Source organism: Orcinus orca, chromosome 2 (genome assembly GCF_937001465.1).
Source record: "Orcinus orca chromosome 2, mOrcOrc1.1, whole genome shotgun sequence".
Lineage (NCBI taxonomy): Eukaryota > Metazoa > Chordata > Mammalia > Artiodactyla > Delphinidae > Orcinus > Orcinus orca.
Genome location: NC_064560.1, coordinates 120,709,435 through 120,735,793, shown reverse-complemented (window position 1 = coordinate 120,735,793; position 26,359 = coordinate 120,709,435). Strand labels below are relative to the sequence as shown.

General features: G+C 38.7%; 1 protein-coding gene across 7 annotated transcripts in view; it reads right to left on the bottom strand.

The window, feature by feature from the left end:
• The window catches only part of MEIS2 (Meis homeobox 2), a 201,732-nt gene that overhangs the window by 50,267 nt on the left and 125,106 nt on the right, over positions 1–26,359 (bottom strand). For all 7 annotated transcript variants that reach the window (XM_049705486.1, XM_004274018.3, XM_049705487.1 and 4 more), the window contains one exon: positions 9,105–9,181. In XM_049705486.1, coding sequence (XP_049561443.1) covers positions 9,105–9,181 — 77 coding nt within the window. The remainder of the gene's footprint in view (positions 1–9,104; positions 9,182–26,359) is intronic.

Below are 26,359 nucleotides of genomic sequence, written 5' to 3'. Positions count from 1 at the left end.
TTTAACCTTGAAATTACCAAAATTATCAGCCGGATGAAAGTATGCTAATATCTGTGACCATCTCTGTGAAGGAGATCTATCAATTTTGATTGATAGATCAATCAATAATGACAAAAGGAATCCTCTGGCCATCCTTCTTAAGGTATAGGCTTAGTCAAGAATGACCGGGTCCCTCCTCAAGAACTGAGCTGAAACCATTAAGTCAAGATCATTGATGAGATTTTTCACTTGTGGGTCTTTGAGGTAGATTTGAATCCAGATCTTTGGGGATTAATCCACTGCCCCACCACTCCCTTAGTAATCACTGCTAAAGTTTTTGTTTATCTAAAGTCTTTAAGGAAGTTTGGAACTCAAGAGGTCAACATTAAACAGCCTGAAACCTCAGCTCACAGGGACTTATCTAAAAGATAAGCTGTATCTAGAGACAGATGGGAAATCTCATATCTTTCAATGTTTACCTTGCAAGGGAAAAAGAGAAAGAACTCTGATGTGTTCCAACCTGAGTGCAGAATTAACAATTCTGACCAGGACAGGGAGTTACTGCAAATCTATCTTGAATGGTCAGTCAGCAATAATGATTCTGATTCATGCACAAAAGACATGCAAACAAAAAACCCAGAAACAAGGTTTTCTATTATGATTACAATAAAACAATGAAGCAGGAAAAAGACGTGAAGAAAGCAAAATTTAAAAAAAGAAAAACTGTATGTATTTTCCTACCCAGATTGCTAACGATTTTGCAGATAAAAAATAATTTTCCTTGTTTCTAGAGAACAGAGGAAATAGTTCTGAAAGTCATGAATTGGATAGACTTTCTGGGCTAAGCACTGGGAGATGCCACCTAGCCGATGCTCGTTCTCTAATATTTGAAAAATCCAACACAATGAAAACAACAGTAGCAACAACAAAACAGGTCTTTTAGACTCCAGATCAAGAGGTTAATGGGACCTACATTTACTCATTAACGGAGCAAATTCTCAACTAAGTAATTTTTGGCAGGCTGCTCTCCAGTGAATGAATGCATGAATGAATGAGTGAAGTGAATTAGGACATGGCCTAAAGATGATTCATAAAATACTTATTTCTCTGAGAGTGAGTTTTTAGAATACATTTAAAAAACACTCTAGCCTGTGGGTAATGGAAGCAACGAGGAAAAACATTTACTGGAAATGGCAGCAACGTGGTAAAAAGGACTGAGGACTCAGAACAAAGTCACAGCCACCAAGACTCTCATTTTTAAAGGTAAAAAAATTTAGGGAAAGTAAACAACTTGGTATTGGTATATTCTGATCTATCTTTTTACCTTCCTTTTAATAGCTTCTAATTTAAAGGTTCTGTGTCAACTTTCTATTTTCTGCATTCTAGAAACAAGTTAGAGGCTAATGGGAAGATTCCTTTCTATTAATTTTTTTAATACAGCTTTATTGATCTGTGACTGGGGTTAGGAACATTTACTGAATCAGCAGCTATAATTCTGTAACATTTTCAATGAATTGTCTTCATTTTTTTCCTACTTAAAAATAAGTACATAGCAACTCAATATCATCCTACTTTAAAAACATGCAACTCGCTGAAATATAGACTTTTATTTCTGTGTCACTCTGAGAAACCATGTCAATCATGCCAACTGAGATGGATAAAGGACTTATTTAAACAAACTTTTGTCTCTCTTCCAAATACTGCTGTAATGAAGTATACAAGTAGGTAGAGCCTTGTGCCTAACCCAGGACTTGTCTGCGGAGTTTATTGTCTTTATCAATGAAAGAGAGGGGGCTAATTCTAAGAATCTTCAAATATCAAAAATAGTCTACATTTTTGGCTGAAATTCCCCCCCCCCCCGATATTTAGAGACTTTTGAAAACCGGTAAGGTTCAGCATGAGAAATTTTATCTTCAAAAAAGTTCCCATTTAAGTATTTTCTTTAAGGGGCATTTTTTGGAACCGTTTCAGAAACTTGTTGCATTCCTTTTTTGTTGTTTTGTGTTTTCTCTGTAGCACTGTACTTTCCTCTAAACGAGGAACTCTTTTTCTCCCCTTATTGGCATTCCAACCCAGCAAAGAAATATGCATCCTGAGATAATGCTGCCAGCTTGCTATGAAAACCATATTTCATTCTTTCTTTGCAGAGCAAAAGGGAAAAGCACAAAGGAGCTGGTATAATTGAATGTAAAGGATTGCAGCAAACCTCCCCTTTGAGTCCCCTCGCTGGCATCCCCTTCCTTTATTTCCCCCTCCACTCCTTTTGTTTACCACTTTTAAAAGGCTCTTGCTGAGCCTGAGCCGCTTGCCCAAATTTGGACTGAATCTCAATTTCTGGAAATGGTACTCCCATCTCTACAAGATAGAAGGTGTCTAGAAATGCTGGTGTGACATGGCAATGGATCGGAGGCACAGCTGCCTAGGTACAATAGATGTCTTCAATTTTCAGATCAGTGTGGGAATGTCAGGAATCTGCTACAGAAAGTAACACAGGCAAATACTGTAATAGTCCCTCTGATTCAAAATTGGCATGCTACGGGTTGATGCCCTGGTCACCTCCAGTTCCATTTGCTGTAGACAGAGCAAAGTGAAATCCATTTAAATTTCCGGGCAATCCCTCTGGTTAAACATTAATCACGTGTATTTTTCTTTTCCTGTCTTTTAATCTCTCTTACCACCTCCCTTTGGTTTTCCTCTCAGAAACAACTGCAGGTTCCCAAGGAATGATAATACGACCATGGAGACAGAGTGAGTGGAAGCTGGGTAGAGCTGGAAAGAGACTGGAAACCCTACTGCTGACACCAACTCAGCTCTTTCACCCCTGGAGCGACTGTCGGGAAGAAAACGCTCTGGTTTTAGCAAAAGACCTCATGAGGCTTTTTGGCATTGCATCTCTGGCATCTCTGCCTCCTTCCCTGGTCACTGATTTCTCTGGCATAGGAGGCCATGTGAAAGAGAAGCATTTCACCTCAAGCTCACCAACGTGGAGTGCAAAAGCACTCCTTTTTGCCTTCCTTTCCTCAGCATCGGCAGTTTCAGCACATTAAATGCTGACAATGAATCTAGCACCTGGCAAATCTGACTTGAGATTCAAATGGATTTTTATTCAGAAACATAGATGTTACTTGGAAATAATCAGCGAAGACAGCAGCTCTGTGTTTAACAAATGGCTGTGGTGGAAACTGCTGAGCAGAGAGAGGCTGTTTGGTCCAGCCAGCTCATTCCCTTAGGTTTATCTCAACTCCACCTCCTTGGTCTATCACTCTCTCCTTCAATCCTTTTTCTCTTGAGATAAAAGTGTCCAGCTGTCTCTGTGCCTCATTTAGATTTCCTGCACCACTGGCCAATCGTTCCATATGTTTGCTACAAAATTATTTTCCTCAATTCCCAGCTTACTCGTGATGTCCTAATATTACAACATATTTCCTGGTGTCTGCTCTCCTTGCCGGGGAGTGACAACATACATACCTTTGAAAATGACTTGTCTTTGCTGTAAAGAAGTGCAACCTCTTTTACCACTAACCCAGCCTCCTACTCATTTAATTAGGCTTCGAATTGGGCTTGGGGATTCACTGACAGAGGGTCTGACATTGACCCTGTCTTCAAACCCACCTAGAACACTATTATTGCCCTTTTAAGTGTAAGCAGCAAAGGAAAGCATCTGGGCACCCACATCTCTCTGGACTGATGGATTCCTGAGGAAAATGATTGCTTTCCTGAGGCTATCACTCTGTTCCTGTCCATATTTTAATCAAGGCTGGGAAGGTCTTCTAACAAAACTGCCTTTTATTCTCAGAGTACTCTTAACTTATATGTTTGCACACACAAATTCTTCTGTCTCCTCATCTTTCCATATCGCACATAAGAAAACCAAGTCACCTGGGTAGTGAATGAGCCTTCCTAAAGGGAAAAACTGATTCCCAAGATAACTTTTCCGGCACAGGTTTTTTTTTTTTTTTTTTTGGCATTGCTGATATCTTAGTTCCCCGACCAGGGATCGAACCTGGGCCCCCTGCAGTGAAAGCGCAGAGTCCTAACCACTGGACCGCCAGGGAATTCCCCTGGCACAGTTCTCAGTCCGAATTGAGCAAGCTCTTATCTAGTCTAGAAAAATTTGTCCACGTGGTCAAACTGAAATAGGTAAAACAAAACTGTCGCTTCCCATGAGGAAGTTCCACAAAGTGGATGTCTGATTATTAAAAGCTGTTGTAGCAAGAAAGATTGTTTTAAGACCATTGATGGAAAGGTGGGGCAAGCAGGATGAAGATATTTTATATCTTCAGTTTGAGAGGCCATACAAGGACACTGAAATCTATTACACAAAGGAACTCTCTGAGCTACCTTCAAGTGGAAAGTTCTTCGAAATTTCAGTTTCATACATTTTTACGCGGGCCCTGGAGACAGCCTCCTATCAAGAAAGGTAAGTCCTTTATTCCTAGTATACCTGTTTTCTGTCAATAAGTCACCCTATGGACTTTGCTTGTTGGTATATAGATAAGGATACAGTTACTGCAGTGACATGAGTTTTTAAAAGTATGGTATTTCTTCCTTTTAAAATTAAACCTGGAAATAGGAACTTAAAAGTTAATGTTATAATTCTTATATAGCATTGAGGAAAGTTACATGAGAACATGGAAATGTTATGATTTTTCTCATAGTATTTTTAGCTTAAGGAGTTTTAATCGTCGAAGTTGACTTTACTATATTTCAATGATTACTATTGTCAAAGATGTATGAATGCATCCCAACAAATTATTCAAGCAAGAATTTCCTCATTAAAAAAAATAATTTTCAAAAAAATCTTTTGTCAATGAATGCGTGTAAGCATGCCTCCTGAGGAAATACCAGACATTAATACCCAAGACTTTCCTTCAAAACGTCTAACCTTCACAGCTATTTGAAGCCACTTACCTCCTAGGGTTCCCTAATCTTACCTCCCTGGCATCAAAGAACTACAAAAAAAAAAGGATCATCTAAGAAACTACAAAAGTCTAGCTTTGTTTAATATAGAAGCTATGCACAGTGAGTTGTCTGCTCTCAAATTTTATCGCCCCTTAAATATAGGTCTATTTCCTCCTGAAAGAAATCTCCATTCCAGTTTGTAAGCGATTTAATGATGTTTTCATTGATATCATTGTATGAAATCATCATAATTCTCTCTCATTTTTACAATTATGTACTTTTACTATTTTAACAACAGACAGCATCTATGGTGCGTGTCAGCACTACGCTGAGTACTTAGCATGCAGTATTTCTCTGAAATGTTACAACTATATAAGATATAAATGACTATTGTCCCCATTTTACAGATGAGGAAAGGAAGGCTGAAAAGGGTTAAGTAATTTGCTGAAGGTCAAACTTCTGACGAATGGTGGAACCAGGATTTTTAGCCTCCCAGGGTCTGGTTCCGGAGCCTACGTGCTCACCTACCACGCTATATTACCCTCCAAGATGTAATCAATATTCAGTCAAAGTACACCATGTTTGCTTCTCCATGGTGAGGAGGTTATTCAGGGTGAGGATATTCATTTCCTTGCTTTTCTTCTCTCCTAATGCACACACTTTGATGATTTCACAGCTGATGTGACTCTCCCCCAACTGAACAGCCTAGAAAGCCAGGCTCACTACTTGTGATTACCTTTGTCAGCGAAGTGCATACACTGAAGATCTGGTGATCATCATTTTTTTTAAAGTCTTAATCAGGTTATTGATTATTTATGGACTTCTGAGGGCTAACTGTAGGAGAAAATGACTTAGTGTCATAGATTCCACTCTTTCCCTGGAATCACGTTTCGATTTGGTGGTATCATCACGTTTTGCACACTCCCTACTGTAAATACATGGGAAAAGCCCATTGCGATTATTTCTAACACTGGCTGCTAAGATAAAATAATCTTTAATTCCCTGAATTATCTCCTAAACTTCCTTTTTGCTTATTTGTTCTGAAATTACTGACTGATCTTAACAGGTCTGTTTTTATTGCTTATTGCTCTCATCAAGTGCGTGAAGCCATGTTCCACGGCTTATTACTACAGAGGTTATTTTACAGCAATACTTAACTACCCTGACCTTGCTTGGCCTTTCTATTTTAAGAGGTAAGTGAGAAGCAGAACTGAAACAGCAAGTCTTCCATGATTTTCTGATGTGGATGCTTTCTATACTATTCTAATTCTCTGAGTATGGACATAACAGCACACAAGTCTAAAGTCCTGGCCTCAATCAGAGAAGCGGGTATCATTTCCTAGCAGAGCTGACTAAATGAGGTTTAGGAACTGCTCTCTGATCCCTGCTTTTTTTTTTTTTTTTTTTTTTGCTGAGAGCTCTCAGGGCCTGGAGAAATAGTTTATAGCCTACTCTTCTCATCTCTTTTAGTTATCACTTGGCACTTAAGAACAGTGATTATGAAGCCTTTTGAAATTAGTCTGGATAGCTTTCTCTGTTTTGAAGATGATATCATCAAGACATCGGTCAGTTTCAGAATATACTGCACAGTAGCTGGTATTCTCTTTTAAATTTCTTTTTGAAATCCACCAAAATTCAGTCCCTGTGTGAAATTCCTGGTAGTCTTTTAAAAGTATTTTCTGTGTTATCCTCATGAGTCACACCTTATTATCAAAGTTACGGTAGCTGTTAACTAAGAATTGGACCTAAGGGCAGGATTAGAGGGTTTTTCAGAAGGAACTGTGAAAATTAGGGAGATGGAATTATTTTGTAAAGACGTAGGTGTCAACATTGATGCCATATTATGGAAAGTATGCAGTGTGATAGACTGTCACATCCTAACCCTTGGCATCCTGCGGCAAACACGGCTCAAATAATAGAGAAACAAGAAACCTAAGCTATCACACGACAGAACTCCTCCTCCATGCCCTGGGGCTCAATGGAATTCAGAAAATAAGGGTGCTCTCTCCAAGTTCCAAGCAGGTGTCTAATTGTGAGAGACGCTCATCTTTAGATACGACTGTAGCATCTTCACTCTTCAAGTGTAATGACTACATCAAAAAGTACAGGTAGGGCTTCCCTGGTGGCACAGTGGTTGAGTCCGCCTGCTGATGCAGGGGACACGGGTTCGTGCCCCGGTCCGGGAAGATCCCACATGCCGCGGAGCGGCTGAGCCCGTGAGACACAACTACTGAGCCTGCGCGTCCGGAGCCTGTGCTCCGCAGCGGGAGAGGCCACAACAGGGAGAGGCCCGTGTACCGCAAAAAAAAAAAAAAAAAAAAGGACAGGTAGTGGATGACAGGGAACAGCACTTTCAAAAAGAGCAAAGATCAAAGGTCAAAGTCAAATATCAATGTAGAAATATTTCATTTTTCCCAAGACTCCCATCACAACCACCCTCAACTTGCCGCAAATTTATAAACATTATGATTTTAAAGCAACATTCACTGCTTCAAGGACCACTGTATATAACGGAGCTCGGTTTGACAATCAGTATGATATAAAATAACATGCAGGGCAAATAAGTCTTCTACCATCAACAAAGAATGTATTTACTTTATTGTTTTAGACTACTGATAGCTTGTGCTAGAAACATAAATGAGAATATATATACGTTGACATGTGTGTATCTACTCTATGAGGCTCATATCAACGTATAATCACATACACATCCCTGTCTGGAGATTACAGCCTTTATTCCAAGTTTTTGGTCTAAAGGGTATCTTTAAATGTACATAGTTCCAATCTTTAGAAGAAAATTAAAGTGAATTCAAGTCCGTATTGTCTATCCTTTCTTTCTGCCTTTCTTTTCAGGTTAGCAGTTTATTTCTGCATTAATCACCCTGACAGAAGCAAGGCAACTCAATTTTCTGCTTCTGTAGGTAGGCACATCACTTTCTGTACAGCACTAGGCATGAAAAGGGCTGCAGCTAAGCTTTGGTTACTGGTGTAATTGAAATGCTATCCACACTATAGGGTGCATTAAAGTCAGATAACGGCAGTTCCTGTGGCCAATTTAAGTAGCTTGACTTCCCTGGGAAAAAAAAAAATTGCCTGACAGATAAGGCAGACAAACTGGCTAATTCTCCAAGCATGTCTCTCATTGTGATCCTAGAAAAATGAGAAAAAAATGAATCACAGAACCACAAAATCAATTGACCCTCGGGTAGCTCATCAGGCAGTGAGCCTGATAAACCTAAAAGCTTTGTTAATGTCTGCCTGCCTGTATCCCACAGATAGAGCACTTTGTAAATGAACCTGCTTTGATAAATATATTAAGGAAAGCTGTGAATAAAGGCAGAGACTTCTCATTTGTAAATACAACCTCTGCTACATGGAATTAGAATGATAAAATGGAGTTCCATGTAATTAAGTTTGTATAAGGCCTGAAATCCGTGCAAATACTTTCCCTGAATTTTGAAAGAGAACTGTCAGTTCAATTAATCTGAACATCACCCCAAGAATGTACCGAACAAAATTAAGCTGCTGATAAAACCTGGGCCAGTATTTTGATAAGTAATTCCTATATCATTTCTTGGCCACTGTGATCATTTTATTTAATCCTCTGCCCCTCCTTTTCCTCAGCTACCCTCTAAGCCACATACAAAGAGTGATGGCCCATGCACCTCCACGGGAGTAGTCAGCCAAATGGCAAAGCTAAAAATGGGGAGATCTTTTTTTTTTTTTTTATTTTTTACCCTGTGTTCAAAAAAAAAAAAATTAGGGTAAATAAAATTCTCCTAGGAGATGCTACAGAGCTTGCATCTTCATCAGCCTAGAAAACCTAGATTAAAGAAACCTTCCGAGAACTGATAACTCCACGTGAGGACTGCACCAAAATACCCAGCGTGACTATTTTCAACGGGAATGACCTGAACTGAATTTGCCCTGTTCAAGTCGAGAATTTTAAAGCATCAGAGATGGGGAAAGTGAGGCAGAGAGGAAGAGCAGAGAGGAGAAAAGAAAAGAAAGAGGCAGAGAGAAAGAGAAGAAGGATACATCTTACCAAAACCATTTACCTAGTTACCTCTTCCTCTCCCTGTGCACTACGTTCACACGTCAAGGTAGAAACACAGAAGTTATCCTCCTCAATTTCATTTGTTTCAGAAACAAAAAAAGAAGACAATGATTGAGAAATCTTACTTTAGCCACGGGAGAAAGACATTGATTTTGGGGTCACTCACCAGTTGTTTACTTGGAGAATTGTAAGTCCTGTGTCTTGAGCTAACTGTTTCTTCTGCTCTTCGGAAGGGTACGGATGCTAATGAAAACACAAATGTTTTGAAAGATGTATCAGAAGTTAAGAAAGAGTCACTTACGTCTAAGAATGAAACCACCGTTTGTGATTTCTTTAGTCTATGGCTTGATTTTCCTAATCACAGCTTTTTAATCATGTGGGGGGGAAAAATGTGGGCAGAGACAAGAATCCAAAAACCTGCTTGTGCAGCCCCGTTCCTGCCACACTGTGGAGGCCAGTAGCACAGAGCACGGCAGCATTGCAGGTATTCAGTTTCTTCCATCAGTCAGGGACGCACAGCACTTTGGCGATGGGTCAGAAATTTGGTTGGCTACAATCACTTCAGTTACACTAAGGGAACGACTTGCAGGCCCATTTTACTTTACTTCTTGGAAAACCTCTGTGCAGCCTTTCTCCTATATTATCTTTGTGAGACGGCTCAATATAATCATTATTTCCTAGTTAATCTAAGATTATTGATAGTCAGTTTGGAAAGTAAGATCGTCCATAATCACAACTATTCTTCGAAGCCATGGCTACCACTTCAGTTACCGCAGAGTTTACTGACAGTTGTTTATGTTGACTCCTTTAAGGGACAGTGGAAGATTCTTTCATTTTTACTGGTTGCTGCTCTGGGTTAAGAGGGTCGCACAAAGTGACCACCCATCACAAGGAATCAATTATGTGCAATACAGACATTTTACATTTTACCCTAAAGTGTGGCAATAAGAGAATGAAGCCATAGGTTTCGGTGTTTTTTAATTCTTTACTTCCCATCACAACTCACCAACATTTATAACAAACCATCCTCCCATCAGCAAACCACTTTCCTCTCTCATTCTGAAATCAAAGATTGTTACTGTAGAATTGTACATTTACTTTGAGACACTGTACTGGCATGTACATAATTATAAAACATGTCTGTTAAATAGGTCTCTGCTCTAAATTCACTGGTTTTCTTAAACAGAAAAGTAAACTTTTATAAAGCATGTCAAAGTCATTCCTAAACGAGAAAGCCTTTAGTAATAAATATTTCCCATCAACGTTATTAAAGGCTGACATTAGGAACAACAAAGTATTCCATTCAGAGCTTTCTAATCGTTCCAGTGTTTGAGAGAGTGAATGTTTTTCAATCATCTAAGATTTTATTCTTCAGGTATTTCATCTTCTATAATAGCATACATTATCCAAAACGTGTGCAATTACTTATTAGCAAACCCAAATGCCATTAGGTTAAACAAAACCCCCTGTATTGCAAAAGGGGTTAACTAGATTTGTATTAATATAGAAGCCAGGCTTTTAATATTCTGCAAATGTTAACAAAGAAAGATGATAATGTTGAGTTAATATGGGTTAAGCATAAAATGAAAATAAATTTTTCTGATTGCGAGGTGTTGACATTTTTTTGGCTAGGGCCTCCAGCCTGTTCCTGAAAGCTGTGTAATTACAGAAGGCTTTTCCCCTCCTTCCCCCTCCTGCTTCGAGCCTACCCACATTAGTAATGACCCCTTCACTGCTTCAAAAACCACTAATGGTCTTCAGCATGGGCAAGAAAAATGAACAGGATAAATTGGAATCCACAGTCAGTAATTTGCATCCTATGAGGCTGCTTTGGCCACTCACACTCATTCCTGGCCATCAATCGTTGCCTGTCAGGTGCTGCACTCTGCCACCATGACAAATACTCCTCCTAACACTCTGATTCGTCCAAACAATGTAATTGTCCTCTATTCTCCTTTTGGTAATGGAGATAATGAATGACTGCACAAACAAGAAGGATTGCTTATCACAGATGCTGGGGTGGCTTCAAACTGGAAAAGGCCTAGGGTACAAATTTTAATTGACTGAAAACACTGGTTGGAGGGAAAATGACCAAAAAGATCCCCAAATCCTTCTTGTTGTGGTATTTTCCTGACAAATTCAAGGGTGGAGCACCCTTTGACTTTTTATTCCTCTAAGACGTTGAAAGCCTAGGTTTCTAGGTGATGTGCCCAATGGAAATCAATTCTGCAAATAACAAAAATGAAAATAAAGACTTATCACGACGATGTATAGATCTGCATTGGTAATGTCATCCAGTATGCTGTTTCTTCATGCAGTGGGTTTTTTTTTTTTTTTTTGGTGTGCTCAGTCTTGTTCACTATTATGATGCATTTGCCCAAGACAGTTCCGACAAAATGTGGGTTGTGGTGTGTGTGTGTGTGAGGGAGACAGGCAGAGACACATACAACCATATATACACACACACACACAGAGAAGGTTTAGATGAAATAGAGGTTTAGGATGTTAAGCTAGTAGAAGACTAGAAAGGGGAAGTTAGTGTAGAGTCAATTCCTTCAAGCAGGACTGTACATTCAGATTGAGTAACAAGAATTCTTCCCAGTGTTTTATTAGAAATTAAGTCAAATGACCACAAAATTACATAAACAGTGCATTTTATCTTGGGAATCCCTGAACTGTACTTTCACTATGAAAGCAGTTGCAAATTCCATCCACAATCATTAAAATAATTGGGACCTTACCAAAATTCACCTTGCGCAGATGGCTTTTTTTTTTTTAATTAATAGGGAAGACCATAATAACTTTCACTTATTTAAATAACGTTCTGTGGTTTTTGAACATTCATGATTCTATGCCCCTTTTATACAGGGAGTGGACTGTTTATCTGAAAGTGTTCTGGCAGTCGGCCACTGTATTTCTAAAATTAAAAAAGGAATGGAAAACAATCAGCTTTCAGAGGAATTGGAACCATGGCAATGTGTTTTGGATTAATTTACAAATATATGTATATATTTAAGGCCAAACTGTGGAACTAGAGAATTTCTACTACATGATCTATCATAGGCATTCTTCTACTTTATTAGAACAGACATCATATTGAAATAATAAACATGGGAAGCCTTCACTTCTTCTTTGATGTATATTGCTAAATGTCTGACTGGCTCAAATTTAAAATAAACTTTGGTATGTTTGCACTTGAAAACTGGAAGTAGACCACAAGCAATAATTTGTTGTCAGTTTCTATATGCTTGGACTGAGGCTATAGTTTAGTCTGTTCACTGATGGGGGCCAACCCACCCTGGTCCAGCGGCTCAGAGGTGGCTCAACTTACTCATAAGAACACACATTGTAACATAATAGCGATGATGATGATTCCCTTCATCAAGAAAGAACCAGCATAGGCCAAAGTTTTTCACATCCCCAAATAATTTAAAGCCACTGTTGAAGAGAAGTGAATCACAAATATCCTCTTACTTTGAATATCAACTGACAACTGTTCAAAAAGTTAGTAAGACACGTATGGCTCATGACTCAACGTAGACCGAAAATATTTTTTTAATTGCCTTTTTTCTAAAGACTCATTCGAAAGTGAGATAGTACCTGTATTCCAGATACTGACCTTAGACTCTTTTTTTTTTTTTTTTCCTCATCCCTTTGGGGTTAAACTGGTTTATCAAGTACATGCAAACAGATCTACAGTATTCTTAGAATGTATCAGTGAAACAGTTTTTAGGTGAAATCACTTAATGATAATTTTCTTTTGTGGTTAATCCCTCTTCATTTTTGTCCAAACTGGAACCAATTTATCATAATCTTTATTCCACGTTGAAAGGATTTATACGGATGTTTTAGAATACTTCAAGTGATATTTCTAATCATCTCATGAATTAGAAGTACACAGTAAATGAAAAAGGTAGTTTTTGCAAGGCTAAAAAATTGGAAACAACCTATCTGTCAAATGGATCATGGTTAAATAAAATGGGAGATTCTCATGAAAAGGTTTTCCCCACATATTGTTGCATGACAAAAGTAAACTGTAGAACAACATGTATTACCAATTTTTGTAAAATAGATAAACAGCTAAATAAATTAATTAATTAAATGCACACATATCTATGCTTGTCATGCAAGGAAAACATCTGGAAAAACACACACACCCCGTGCTCTGTACAACTTCATGTTGTATAGGGCATGGGGTGCAGGCTTTTACTTTCTGTTTATATACTCCTAGGTTGTCTGCATGTTTACTGCTGCAAACAATTTTTTAAAATCCAATATTAATTTTAAAGTAATATTAATTTATTATAATTATAATTAATTTATACACTCCATATTTTTTTAAAAACATAGCAATTTAACTTTTTATACAATTAGATATTCTCTTCTGTTATGGTAACTTTTTCACTGGATACTTTTAAAAGCAGGACACCTTGAGAATTAGTTCTTAAGGTTACTTTCCTACCCTATGAGTTCGACTCACTGGTCTATAAAGTTTACTAGATGAGGGCTTCTGTGGTGGCGCAGTGGTTGAGAGTACGCCTGCTAATGCAGGGGACACGGGTTCGTGCCCCAGTCCAGGAGAATCCCACGTGCCGTGGAGTGGCTGGGCCCGTGAGCCATGGCCGCTGAGCCTGCGCATCCGGAGCCTGTGCTCCGCAATGGGAGAGGCCACAGCAGTGAGAGTCCCAAGTACACCAAAAAAAAAAAAAAAGTTTACTAGATGAGCTCTTGAAAGAACAATGTGCAATTTGTCAAATTTCTTCTGTAATGATGTAATATAGCCTTTGAGACAAATGATCAAGTAACTTGTTGGGCAGGTTCTTAGTTTCAGCAAATACTTGGAACTTGGTCATCATAATCACCACTTCCTTTTCCTCAATCCACCCCTAAGATACGACTTATTTTATAGAGTTAATTCAGGTGACCTTGAGTTTGATGATGCCACTTGTAGACGAAACCCTCTAAGCAATTTCTCTAATATGGACAATGAAACAGCATTGGGTAAATATCACTTATTGCTCTGGGACCAGGCTTATTGAACTGGTACAAATAGATGGTGCTAAAGGCCTAACCCTTGAAAAAAATCAATGCATTTTCATAGAATGTCAAACTTATTCAGTGGCCATTAATTTAACACCTTTTCTTATGTAAACAGAAATTCTGATGCCATGATTAGAATGTATACTGCAAATGAAATGTGAAAATAAAATTGGAAACAAGATATTTGCTTCCCACTAAATTCACATAGTGAGGGCTTCCCTGGTGGCACAGTGGTTAAGAATCTGCCTGCCAAGGCAGGGGACACGGGTTCGATCCCTGGTCCGGGAAGATCCCACATGCGGCGGAGCAACTAAGCCCATGCGCCACAGCTACTGAGCCTGCACTCTAAAGCCCGCGAGCCCCAACTACTGAAGCCTGCGTGCGTAGAGCCCGTGCTCCGCAACAAGAGAAGCCACCTCAATGAGAAACCCGCACATTGCAACTTAGAGCAGTCTCCGCTCGCCGCAGCTAGAGAAAGCCCGAGTGCAGCAACAAAGACCCAACGCAGCCAAAAATAACTAAATAAAATAAATGAATTTATAAAAAAAAAAAATTCACATAGTGATTTACTTGGTATTTGTAATTTTTAGCCCTTCATTGTCCTGTCTTATTTTCACACCTTGTCTTTATTAAGTATAACTTTCTGAGAGTAAAGCCTTAGGTTTTTAAAATTTTTTTATTTCTCCCCCAACTCTGTCTCAGTGTCTTTAAAGATCTGTAGAGGGCTTCCCTGGTGGCGCAGTGGTTGAGAGTCCGCCTGCCGATGCAGGGGACACCGGTTCGTGCCCCGGTCCAGGAAGATCCCACATGCCGCGGAGCAGCTGGGCCCGTGAGCCATGGCCGCTGAGCCTGCGCGTCCGGAGCCTGTGCTCCGCAACGGGAGAGGCCACAAGAGTGAGAGGCCCGCGTACCGCAAAAAAAAAAAAAAAAAAAAAAAAAAAATCTGTAGAAAGCGTGAAAAAAAATAGACGTTAAGTTCTCATTCAAGCTTTGTCAGTAGTTCTGCCACCTTGAACAAGACTGTGCCTGGGACTTAGTCTCTGTAATAGTAAAATGAGGTTAACAAAGCTATACGTGGTTTATAAAATATTTATGGAGATTATAATAATAAAGTTTGTGATGGTTAGTTCTGAACCTCACTGACTCACTCCCTCTCTCCCCCCCCTCACACACACACACACACACACACACACACACACACACACACACACACACCCTCTCCTCTCAAGTTGTCTGAGCTTCTAATCACTACCTCAGGATGCAGGAGCAACCTGCAACCCTTTGCTCTTCCACTGCCAAGCTAACGTCGGGTTTCTACCAGAAGCACTTCTACATGAAACGTGATGCATCTCCTGCTTTGTGTTACTATTTGTAAATCTGCATTTTCTGGGTGTCTTATCCTTGTCCTAGTTCTTGAGGTCGGAACCACAAAACATTAGAGCTAAAAAAGTCTTTAAACAGAACCCTGTCTTGCGACCTAATTTATGTAGATGAAGAAACCAAGATGCAATGGCTTAATTAACACTCCAGGTCATAGAAACAGGCAGTGGTAAGGCTGGGATAACCACCCACTCTACTGATATTTAGTGGAGGACTTTCCCATTCTAACATTAAAGTTTTCTACTGAAGTACCTTTTCCCTTTTCTTTTGGTAAATGTCCCTTGATTTTTTTTTTTTTTTTTTTTGGCGGTACGCGGGCCTCTCACTGTTGTGGCCTCTCCCGTTGCGGAGCACAGGCTCCGGACGCGCAGGCTCAGTGGCCATGGCTCACGGGCCCAGCCGCTCCGCGGCATGTGGGATCTTCCCGGACCGGGGCACGAACCCACGTCCCCTGCATCGGCAGGCAGACTCTGAACCACTGCGCCACCAGGGAAGCCCGAAAGTGCCTTGATTTTACTTCAGGGATGTACTCAGGGCTTAGCCAATCAACATAGTTAATCATTCTGGCTGCTCTGAAGATGGAACCCAGGTTAGGTTAATGGGAGTCAGTAGGACTGTCAGTCAAAGGTGTTCTCTTTTCACTGGGGTTACTAAGTCAGTAGAATTTGTGCCTGGAGTTGTTGATGGCCATTATTGCCACCAAATGGACACAGCCTGATTGAGAATGAAGCCCACACAGACAAAAGCAGAGCCAGTAGCTATAAAGAACAGACTGGTGCACATTTCTGCCCTTGGATCCAGCTTTATCTAAATCCAGCCGCCCTTTACCTTTCAGCTACTTGAGCCAATTTATTAGTGCTGACTAATACATATGGCACAATTTAGATTATCAGAAAATTTCTCAGTTTACTCCATATTCCCCTCTAGCTTAAAATGATCATTTATTTTTCTTAAAAAAAGAGAAGGATGGTGAGGAAAAGGAGGGAGGCAGGGTGGGGGGAAGAAGAAGAGGCAAACCATTTTGCTTTAATCTAGATTCTGATCAAACATGGCAAAAATCTTGAGGATTTGGGATTTTTTAAAAAGTTGATCAGAGTTGTGATCCTAATAGATTAAAAAATCACCTAACTTGGAAGATAGAGGTTTAAGCATGCAATGTATATGGAACTGTGAAAATTTTATATCTTTTTTCTAATTCGAAACCCAAAGTATAAGGTAGACTTTTTATAATGACCATAGGGAGAGTAAATTTCAGTATGCTTCTTTGCGTCAAGTTGAAACTATTAAGGGGGATGCATATAAATTTGCTCATTGAAATACCTGAGAAACACACTTAGACGCAAAAACCGTACAGAAACCCAAGGCTGTGATCATGAAAAAATGACACAAAAACCGTTGCAATCGTCTGGCTAATTTAGCATTATTTGATTTAAGTAAAATTCCCAGCTGCTGAAGGAGTGCGTATTTCAAATGTGTGATCACAACATTCCCTTCCATTTCCATGATGCTGGCTTGTCCATCGTGGTCAGTCCAACACTGGGTCCAGCAGAAAATCCTCACTAGCCTGGACTAGTCACCTTCCTCCAAAATTCCTCCTCTCTTGTGTTTTTATTCACTCCACATTATCTTTTATGTATATATGTGTCCTTGTGTTATAGCCGTCGCTGCACTGCAATTCATTTGAGGACAGAGTTCAAGCCTTTAACCTTGAACCCTCTACAGCAGGGGTCCTCAACCCCCGGGCCGCGGACTGGTACTGGACCAGTACCCTGTTAGGAACTGGGTCGCACAACAGGAGGTGAGCGGGGAACAAGCGAGCAAAGCTTCATCTGCCGCTCCCCGTGGCTCGCATTACTGCCTGAACTATCCCACCGCCTCCGCCTGCCTGCCCCCTTCCACCACGGTGGAAAAACTGTCTTCCACCAAACAGGTCCCTGGTGCCAAAAAGGTTGGGGACTGCTGCTCTACAGCACTTAGAATGTTTCCTACAGAGTAGGCACTCAGTACATACTTGTTTGTGAATACGTTATTTCTGAAATTGACACTGTTTTCCATCAGGAAGGACTGACAGTGCCACATATATGATGCATAAAAACCCAGATAAATATGGGGAGATTCAGAGCGTCATTTGACTGTTTTACTGACACAGTATTTGGATATTTGAAAACATCTACTGAATTTTTCACTTTTCATCCAGATGTTTGGTGTCATGGAAACCCAGATTCTAGATTTAAATTAGCTGGGTTTTTTTAATGCCAGATGTATATTTGGGAGGCAGAAAATGTGGCTATTTCAGGAGATTCATTTCCATTTGAGTTCACATGGAAGTAAACAGATTACATGATAATAATCACATCTTTTAAAATTCAGAAAATGTTGGAGAGATTTTAATAATAGTCAGATCCTAAGAGATTAACATGTTTGGTTGATATTTAAAGCCACGGTAGGAAGGCCTCATTAAAAAGAGCAAAGAGAAAAGCACACGCTCTTTTGTAGATAAGCTGAAGGAATACTGAATGAGCCTAATGGATTATCATACAGAGATTTTAAGAACAGTTATTAAATTATTATTATCAAGATATAGATAAAACAGAAAAATGGAGAAGGAATTTTTCATGAAACCAAGGTTAATGACTGAAAGGAAAAAAGCGTCTTAGGACTAAGAAGAAACACTTTGTGCATCTGCAAAGGGAAATGTTACATCTACCTACTGCAATGGTACAAAGGGAATTCATACCGGCAGGAGTGATACAATTAAAAGACGGTCAGAAACCATCAACACTCATTTGACTTCTAAACTTCCAAAGAGACGTAAAAAAATATATTAGAAAAACACATTTGCGGATCGGAGTCAGAATTTTAAGTGCAATGAATGTAATTATTTTCCCATTGACTGAGATTTTAAAGCTGAGCAGTCTTATTTTGAAAATAACAGCAATATATTCCTAAGGCTAGAGAAAGATAATTTTTATTTAACATTTGTTAGGACGCTCCCATGAGCTGCTTGGCCATGCGTGTTATGCTGCCTACATGGCTAATGGGTAATCTTACCAAATGAGCCAAAGGCCACAAATAAGGCCTTGACTCATTTAACAATCATTTCACATTTCCACACTATGACCAAATTAATATTTTATGGGGCTACTCAGTTCTACAGCCAGACCACTTTTCCAAAAAATTGAAGTTTGTGCTTATTTATTTTATGGATCATTTGTTGCCATAGATTTTTCAAAACAGGTTTAGGCTATTTAGATTTTTCAGTGTACTGCAAAAGCAAAACTTACAGACTCAGAGTTTTAGACCTAGAAAGGACATCAGAAGTCATGTAACACAAACTTTCTCATTTTATGTCTAATAAAACTAAGGCTGGGCTTCCCTGGTGGCGCAGTGGTTGAGAGTCCGCCTGCCGATGCAGGCGACACGCGTTCGTGCCCCTGTCCGGGAAGATCCCACATGCCGCGGAGCGGCTGGGCCCGTGAGCCATGGCCGCTGAGCCTGCGCGTCCGGAGCCTGTGCTCCGCAACGGGAGAGGCCACAACAGTGAGAGGCCTGCGTACCGCAAACAAACAAACAAAAAACAAAAACAAACACACAAACAAAAAAAAAGCTAAGGCTGACTGAAACAAAGTGGCTTGCCCCAAACTTTGTTGGCCTCCTCCTTTTTAAAAGATGTCCCTGACTTCCCCAGAAAGAACAAGTTTCACACTCATATAATCTCAAAGAATATTTCTTACGGAACATGTTATTTCTACCTAGGAATTATGGATACCAGTAGGCAGATTTTATCCTGTAAGTTACTTACTATCCATATCCTATATATTCCTATGTCACCCTATATTTCTTCATTTGCCACACTGCATTGCAAATACTTGCTTATTTGTCAATCTCGCCTATTGGACTCTGCTCCTTGAGAGCAGGGACTGGCTATCCATATTTTACTTCCAGAATCTAGTTCACTGCCTAGCATGCAAAAGGTATCAGTTAGTGCATGTTGAATTAATCAAGTTTGCGAATGGAAATAAGTGAAATGTTTGCATCCGAAAAATACTATTCTGAAACGAGAGAAAGGGAAGTCGGTTGAGGTGAAAACTAGATACCAAATGAGAAGGGAAATTTAAGGAAGGAGACACTTAACAAGGCAGATAATACCAACCTCTCTCCCACACTGAATATGAAATAGTGAAAATCAGCTCTTATTTAAAACAAGAGTATAACTTTATATATGTAGAGAACCAAGTGGAAATTGGCAAATTCAGATGGTAACACTAAGAAGCTGTGGAAAAGAAGTAAGTGTATGGGACTTTTAATTAACATTTAATTACTTCTTGTCAAAAAGGCTAAGCAGTTGCTTTAAAGTTATATAATGTCCAGACAATTGACATACTTGTATCTAGTCTTATGACAACAACCCTACTGAACAGGTCCAGACACAGTGGCATAAGGGACTGAATTAGAAGGAAATAAGTTTAGCTATTAATCCATTACATTTCTTTAATAACCTGAAAAACGTCTGGATAGAAAATTGTGGGGTATCGGTGCTTTGTGTCCACCTAGAGGGGTGGGATAGGGAGAGTGGGAGGGAGACACAAGAGGGAGGAGATATGGGGATATATGTATATGCATAGCTGATCCACTTTGTCATACAGGAGAAATTAACACACCATTGTAAAGCAATTATACTCCAATAAAGATGCTAAAAAAATTGTGTGGTAAATATTAAAGAATTATTAAACAAGTTTACAAGAAATAATAAACAATTCCAGTATGTTCAGTCCAATTTCATCTGCATGGACCATGCTATAAATAATTTTGTCTGATTCCCTTAACAATGCACTGAAAGTCTAACTTGACAAGGGAAAGCTATCATGGATTTAAAGAGGAAGGAGTTGTTTAAAGAAACAGGGTTATCTCTTTTTCAAAAAGTTATTATCTCTAGAGTAAGCAGTGGAAATGTTGTGGATATTATCTTCTTTGCTCATCTCAGAGTACAGGATAAGAGAATGGGGTTAATGATAAGCTAAAAAGTCATAAAAATAAGAAGGAAGTAGCTGTAAACTAATGACTTCTTGTGATGCATAGCAGTGGTTAAAAAGAAAACTTTAGTAGTGACTGACCATTTCTTGCACCATATTGTAGAGAAGGTTTTAATCAGAGTGGCTATGATGAAACAGAGCTCCTTAATGAGTTAATTCTTTCATTTTACAGTTCACCAAGATACAAACTCTAAGGTGTAAAATACTAGCATTAGGAAATTGGTTCAGAGGTTCCGAACTGGCTTCTTTTCCTAACATATACAGAGCTTCTTTCTGCATATAAATGAGCATGAGATACAACTCTATACTTAGAGATATACTCTAAAAAAGGGGAAGTGGGCTAAAAAAATACTTGACTTTTAAAAATTATAGCTCCATATTCTCTAAATGTTTCGGAATTTATCTGACTTTTAAAATTGTGGGAGAAAGATCATTATGTCTGTCCAGAAATTATGAAAAAGTAAGCCGAAGATATTACCCAAGTGTTTACCTTAGTTATGCGTGGTACTAGTAAATAAAGCAACCAATTGGTACCCTAATAAGAACACTCCTAACTGAGCCATCCAAAAAGGTCAGTTAGCAGTATTTATTTTGGAATTCCCCACACTTTTATCTTATCAAGTTGTTTTTCCTTCCCTTTTTTAGAGTGCCTGTTTAGTGAAAGCTAACTAATCCATCAAGATGGAGACAGAACAAGATACCGCCACAGCATTTATCTATCTTTGTACATATACTGTCCCCGTTCCTATTTTACCTAAGCTTTAGCACATGCAAATACTTTAAATAAAGAGTGTTTCTAAGCGGATGGAAAAAATCGATTTGTGAGTTTCTAATTTGTATTTAGAGCAAATCAACTCATCAGTAAGTAGAAGTCCTTCAAAATGTCTTTTGAACACACTTATGAGTATGACTCTTCTGGTAATTAAGTACATAAGATCATAAACTATCTAATCCATGTCATAAGCAAACAAAATGAAAAAAATATATGTCCATAAAAATATGCCTTTATGACTCTGAATATCTATTGACTAGACATTTACTCATTCAAGGTAAAAGTGATTAAATATTGAAATACCAAATCATTTGATAGTATTTAACCTTTTACCATGATAATTAAATGCTATGCTAAGTAAATCCGAATAAGTTAAAAATATGTGCACTAAGAGAAAATACAAACACAGAAATTAAAAGTGTCATGAAAAAACAATAAGGATATATGCTAATATATGTTAGGAGCTTGCTTAAATATTAGTAGGTGGCTATTTTCTTTCTAATTTGCACAGGAAATCAGAAAATATTAAGAAAAAGCTCCTCTTAGCTTGGGTAGCTAAGCTGACCTCGCAGAAAGTATCTGCATCTGCTTATCAACTTGGATAAAAGAAAGAGAAATAATGGAAATACTAAAAATATGAATATTTGAAATTATTTTACTGGCCAATTTTTTCCAATCCATTAAGTGATAAGATTTTATAGAAAACAATAGCTACTTCTTTTTTTTTTTTTTTTTGCAGTACGCGGGCCTCTCACTGTTGTGGCCTCTCCCGTTGCGGAACACAGGCTCCGGACGCACAGGCTCAGCGGCCATGGCTCACGGGCCCAGCCGCTCCACGGCACGTGGGATCCTCCCGGACCGGGGCACGAACCCGTGTCCCCTGCCTCGGCAGGCGGACTCTCAACCACTGCGCCACCAGGGAAGCCCAAATAGCTACTTCTTATTCCTCCTGCTTTGTATATTAGAAATTGGTAGTGTGTTTTTTCATTCTTAGAACAAATAATTCTATTTTTTTGCATGAAAACACTTCTTACAAGGATATAATAAGCCCTGAAAATGGTGTCTCCACAAAAATTGGAGTTTATAAGAACGGACCTTTAACGCAGCTGAATTCAACTGGTATGGACCACTATGGCTGGCATCTGCTCTGATTAGTTGAACATCCATTCTGATTGTTGGTGCCTGTTAAGAAAAGCCCGTGGCTTTTCTTCATGATGGACAGAGCCCTCTAACATTTCTGATACCTGCTTGGTATGTTGTATCTTTAGCAGATGAATTTAAATTTGACCCATGTTCTGCCATAATACAAACAGCATTAATATTTCAGAGTAAGGTGAGTTGACCAATTGACCATAGGGAATGAAATAAGGTAGTTTGAAGTCTGAAGGCACCTTCAATACTCAGGTGTAACTGACTGAATCATATGCATTATTTAAATATTTAAATAATTTAAATACTCTTATTGGAGTAATTGGAAATATACCCTCATGCAACATAAGCTGAGTGGGTTTCGTTCTCTAAGGAGTTAGCAAAACACTTAAGGATTGCCACATGGCAAGAAATAAACCACAAATGGCCTTTAGATTCTAGTGGAAAATCATGAAGTAAATCCAAGGTATTATTCTATGTACATTCCATGCAAGTATTGACTGTGCTTTATCTAAATAAGGACATTTTCTTAGGCCAGATAAGAAAGAGTAGTTTTTAGCAAGAGGTAAATAGGAGGAGTCAAAAATTATCTCAAAGAATTAAAAAATGTCAATAAAAATCACCATCAACTCATGACTCTGATCCTCCATGTAAGATCGTGACTTGGATTTGATCTGAATATTGGAGGAAAGTAGACTGACAAACTCTCCTCCTTTGCATAGTCCCAGCTGACAATCAGTATCTAACAATCAGACTTGACAATCAGTTTCTAACCTGGCAGAAACTAAAGAAAAGACTTGTTCAATACAGGTGTTAGAACATCTAAAATTTTTATACAGTGAAGGAACTACAGAAAGGGAGGAAATTCAGAAGGAAATGTATAAACCCCTACTTTAAAGGTTTTCATCTTTTTTCTAAACTAACCAGCCAATTTTGAAATGGCCTGGGAATATACTAGTATAAGGAATGAATAAACCTGTGTACATTTTTATCATAGTGATAGTTGTACAATTCTACAAACATTGATGGATAGATGCCAGGTCCTGGGCTAAAAATTTAACAAGCCAGGGGTCTGGAGCAATGAAAGAACTGCTAGAAATTGAGATGGGTATTTTCACATTTGACTGGTTATGTTCTCTTTTCTTCAAACTCCTAAACACATTCTCCCTTTTATTTTAAGTGACTGGAATGCTAAAGATGTTATAGAACCTAGAACCATTCTCTGGAGACATTCCTTTTCTTTAACTCCTTGGACATTTGGGAATTCAGTTCATAATAAGTATGAATATTGTAAGCTGAATTACTAAAGGAGCTTGCTATTTGCTAAAGTGAATTCTTTCATAAGATAATGTTCTTGCAAAGCAATTAATACCTCCCGTGGACTAATGCTCTTCTATTTTTTTTAATGAACAAATTTAGATGTTTACAAGACATGCCAAATGAAACATTCTGATGGATTTATTAATAAGCGCTTGGATTTTCACTTGTGCTTTTCTCACAGCTGTATACCCAGCTTCTAGAAAAGTGCTTGGGAGAGCAGTACAAGCTCAATAAATATTTGGTAAATGGGTAAATAAAGGAATAATTTTCAGTGCTTGGCCTGAGACTGAAGTATGGAGTGTCTCATTTCAAGTGCACAAGGGAAGCAGCAGAGATATCAGCGTTTAGGCTTTTACCTTCTCACATTCATAGTTAGAACCACCTAGTTGGGAGGAGGCTAATGGCAAGGGGATGGGAAGTTTCTGCATGTTACAGATTTAAAAGCATACTCTCTGTCGATTTATTTACACTACTGAAAATCTGAACTGTTTTTTTTTTTTTCCCACAAGGAATTATATATTTCTAGGCCCACATTGACTAAGATCTAGGGGGAAAAACCTATAGAAAGCCCCACAGAGCTTACAACAATTGTCTAGGCAGAAGTACATGGCTGTCACACTAAGGCAGTAACACTTTCCATGATTTAAACCCTAGTGGATAAACATTTGAATTTAAAGTGTAGATACATTTGGGAAACACTCAACCAACTCAGGAAACACATGTGCTATGGAGCCATCAGGTCATACTTCAGGTGGAGCCCTGGGAAATTTTTTGGAAAATACTGGTAGAAATAGAGTGGAAGAAGAGAGAGAGAGTACATAAATCCATTAGCGATTGCATTTATAGTTCTTTCCATCTGTCATTTTCAAAGCGTTTTTCTAATATTAGCTGCTGAAGTTCTAAGTGCACATGGCTCACATCCATTGTCTCATCTCACTTGGTAAAGGTAAAGAATGGAATGCAGGAAGCATAAGTGACTTACCACTTGTCTGTGATCCAGGCATAATTAAATGCAAAGACTTAAGCCTTGAGTTCTCAAGGTCTTTCCCTATGCTGAAAATCTATGAGGCCAACTATTTCCTAGGAATATTTTTTTTGCCTTTCAACAAAACCTTCATTCTTACTCTCTATGTAGATTAGAGAGAAAGCTTACAGTGTGAAAATACTGCTGAAGCTACCCATTATAACAATCTATTATATTGAAGACTTGACTGTACCAACTCAAGGCAAGAAAGGCCAACTTATAGAATCATGTGACATTGGCAAGATTTGACTAATTGTGTGAGGCCTACAGTTGCCATCAAAACCATGCAACACAATGGATTTCTAAGACACTTGTTTCGGTTTTACCTAAGCAAAACGATTTTGTAGTTTAATTAAACTCATACCTCTCTGTTTCTCCAGAATCTAAGTGACATTTTAGAGTCTGCTTATGACCAAGACAAATAAATGGTCTAAATCATTTAACAAAATTGCCTGAAGAAATTAATAGCCATGATTTAGGAAGTTGTATGGGAATCCTAAAGAGTTACACCATTAGGTCAGTTATTTTAAACTTTAAAATAGATACGTGCCTCTCACTAGAACACAAGCTCCTTGAGGACTGGGAATTTGAAAGAAGCAATTAGAAAAATTTCATTGAGTGAACTCTGTCCCTACCTAGGCTACACTTGCACTTGAGTTAAGAGAGTTGGAAGTCTGGAAGCTCCTCATGGCTAATGCCTGCAACACACTGTGATAATGACCAAGAGACTAATCATTCAAGTGAGAAAAAGGTTTGGCAAATCCAAGGAAAAAGGAGCTCACAGTTATTCATGCAGTGAAATTACAAGAAAAACAAACAAAAAAAAACTTATAAAGAAATGCAGGCCATATCTCATGAGGGGAAGAAGAAACTAAAAAATTTAAGAGACAAAGCCAGTCTATACAAATTAGAATAATATATGCACAACTCTCTAGAGAAACTCTATTCTATCACAATTAATGCAGAGACTGCAATCAAGCCAGGCTAATTTCAATAGATTCCAAGTTTTGAACAGTTCCTAGACTATCCAAGTGGGAATTTGGCCAGGACGCTGGGGTTAATAATTCATTTTGAGAGAGGCTAATTCTTTGGGAAGCAGCCCACTCTGCAGGAGGAAACATTTGGCCCATGTGAGCAAATCTGCTCTTCAAGATCACCCTCTATTAGCTCCACAAGACACTTTTTTGGAGGGGGGTTGGGAGTCAGTTTACTTTCTCATGCGTATAGAAATATTTATCATGTTTTTAATAATATATTTATTAATGTCAGAGAAATGATTCAAACATATACATGAAATGTTTGTATTCTTAAAGAATAATTTTTACACCAACTTTCAATTACCACGATCAGAGTGTAGGGTCATCAGGAAAAGCACTGTGGCAAAATATACAGTCTCTGGAATCAGACAGTCCTGGTTTTAATCTTGGCCTCAAGGATTAGTAACTGTGAAACTTTGAAGAGGCTACCAAACCACCCTAGGACTCAGGTTCATCACTCATAAAATAGAAATATTAACAGTGCCTACCTCAGAGGGGTCTCATGAGGCTTAAATAAGTCACTTATTAATTGAACAAACAGTTAATTCAGTGCCAGGAACTGTTACATGCACTGGGAATACAGTCATAAGCAAAAGAGACAAATTTGTGACCTCATGGAACTTATATTCTGATAGGGAATATAGGCAATAAACAAAAACTAGAATT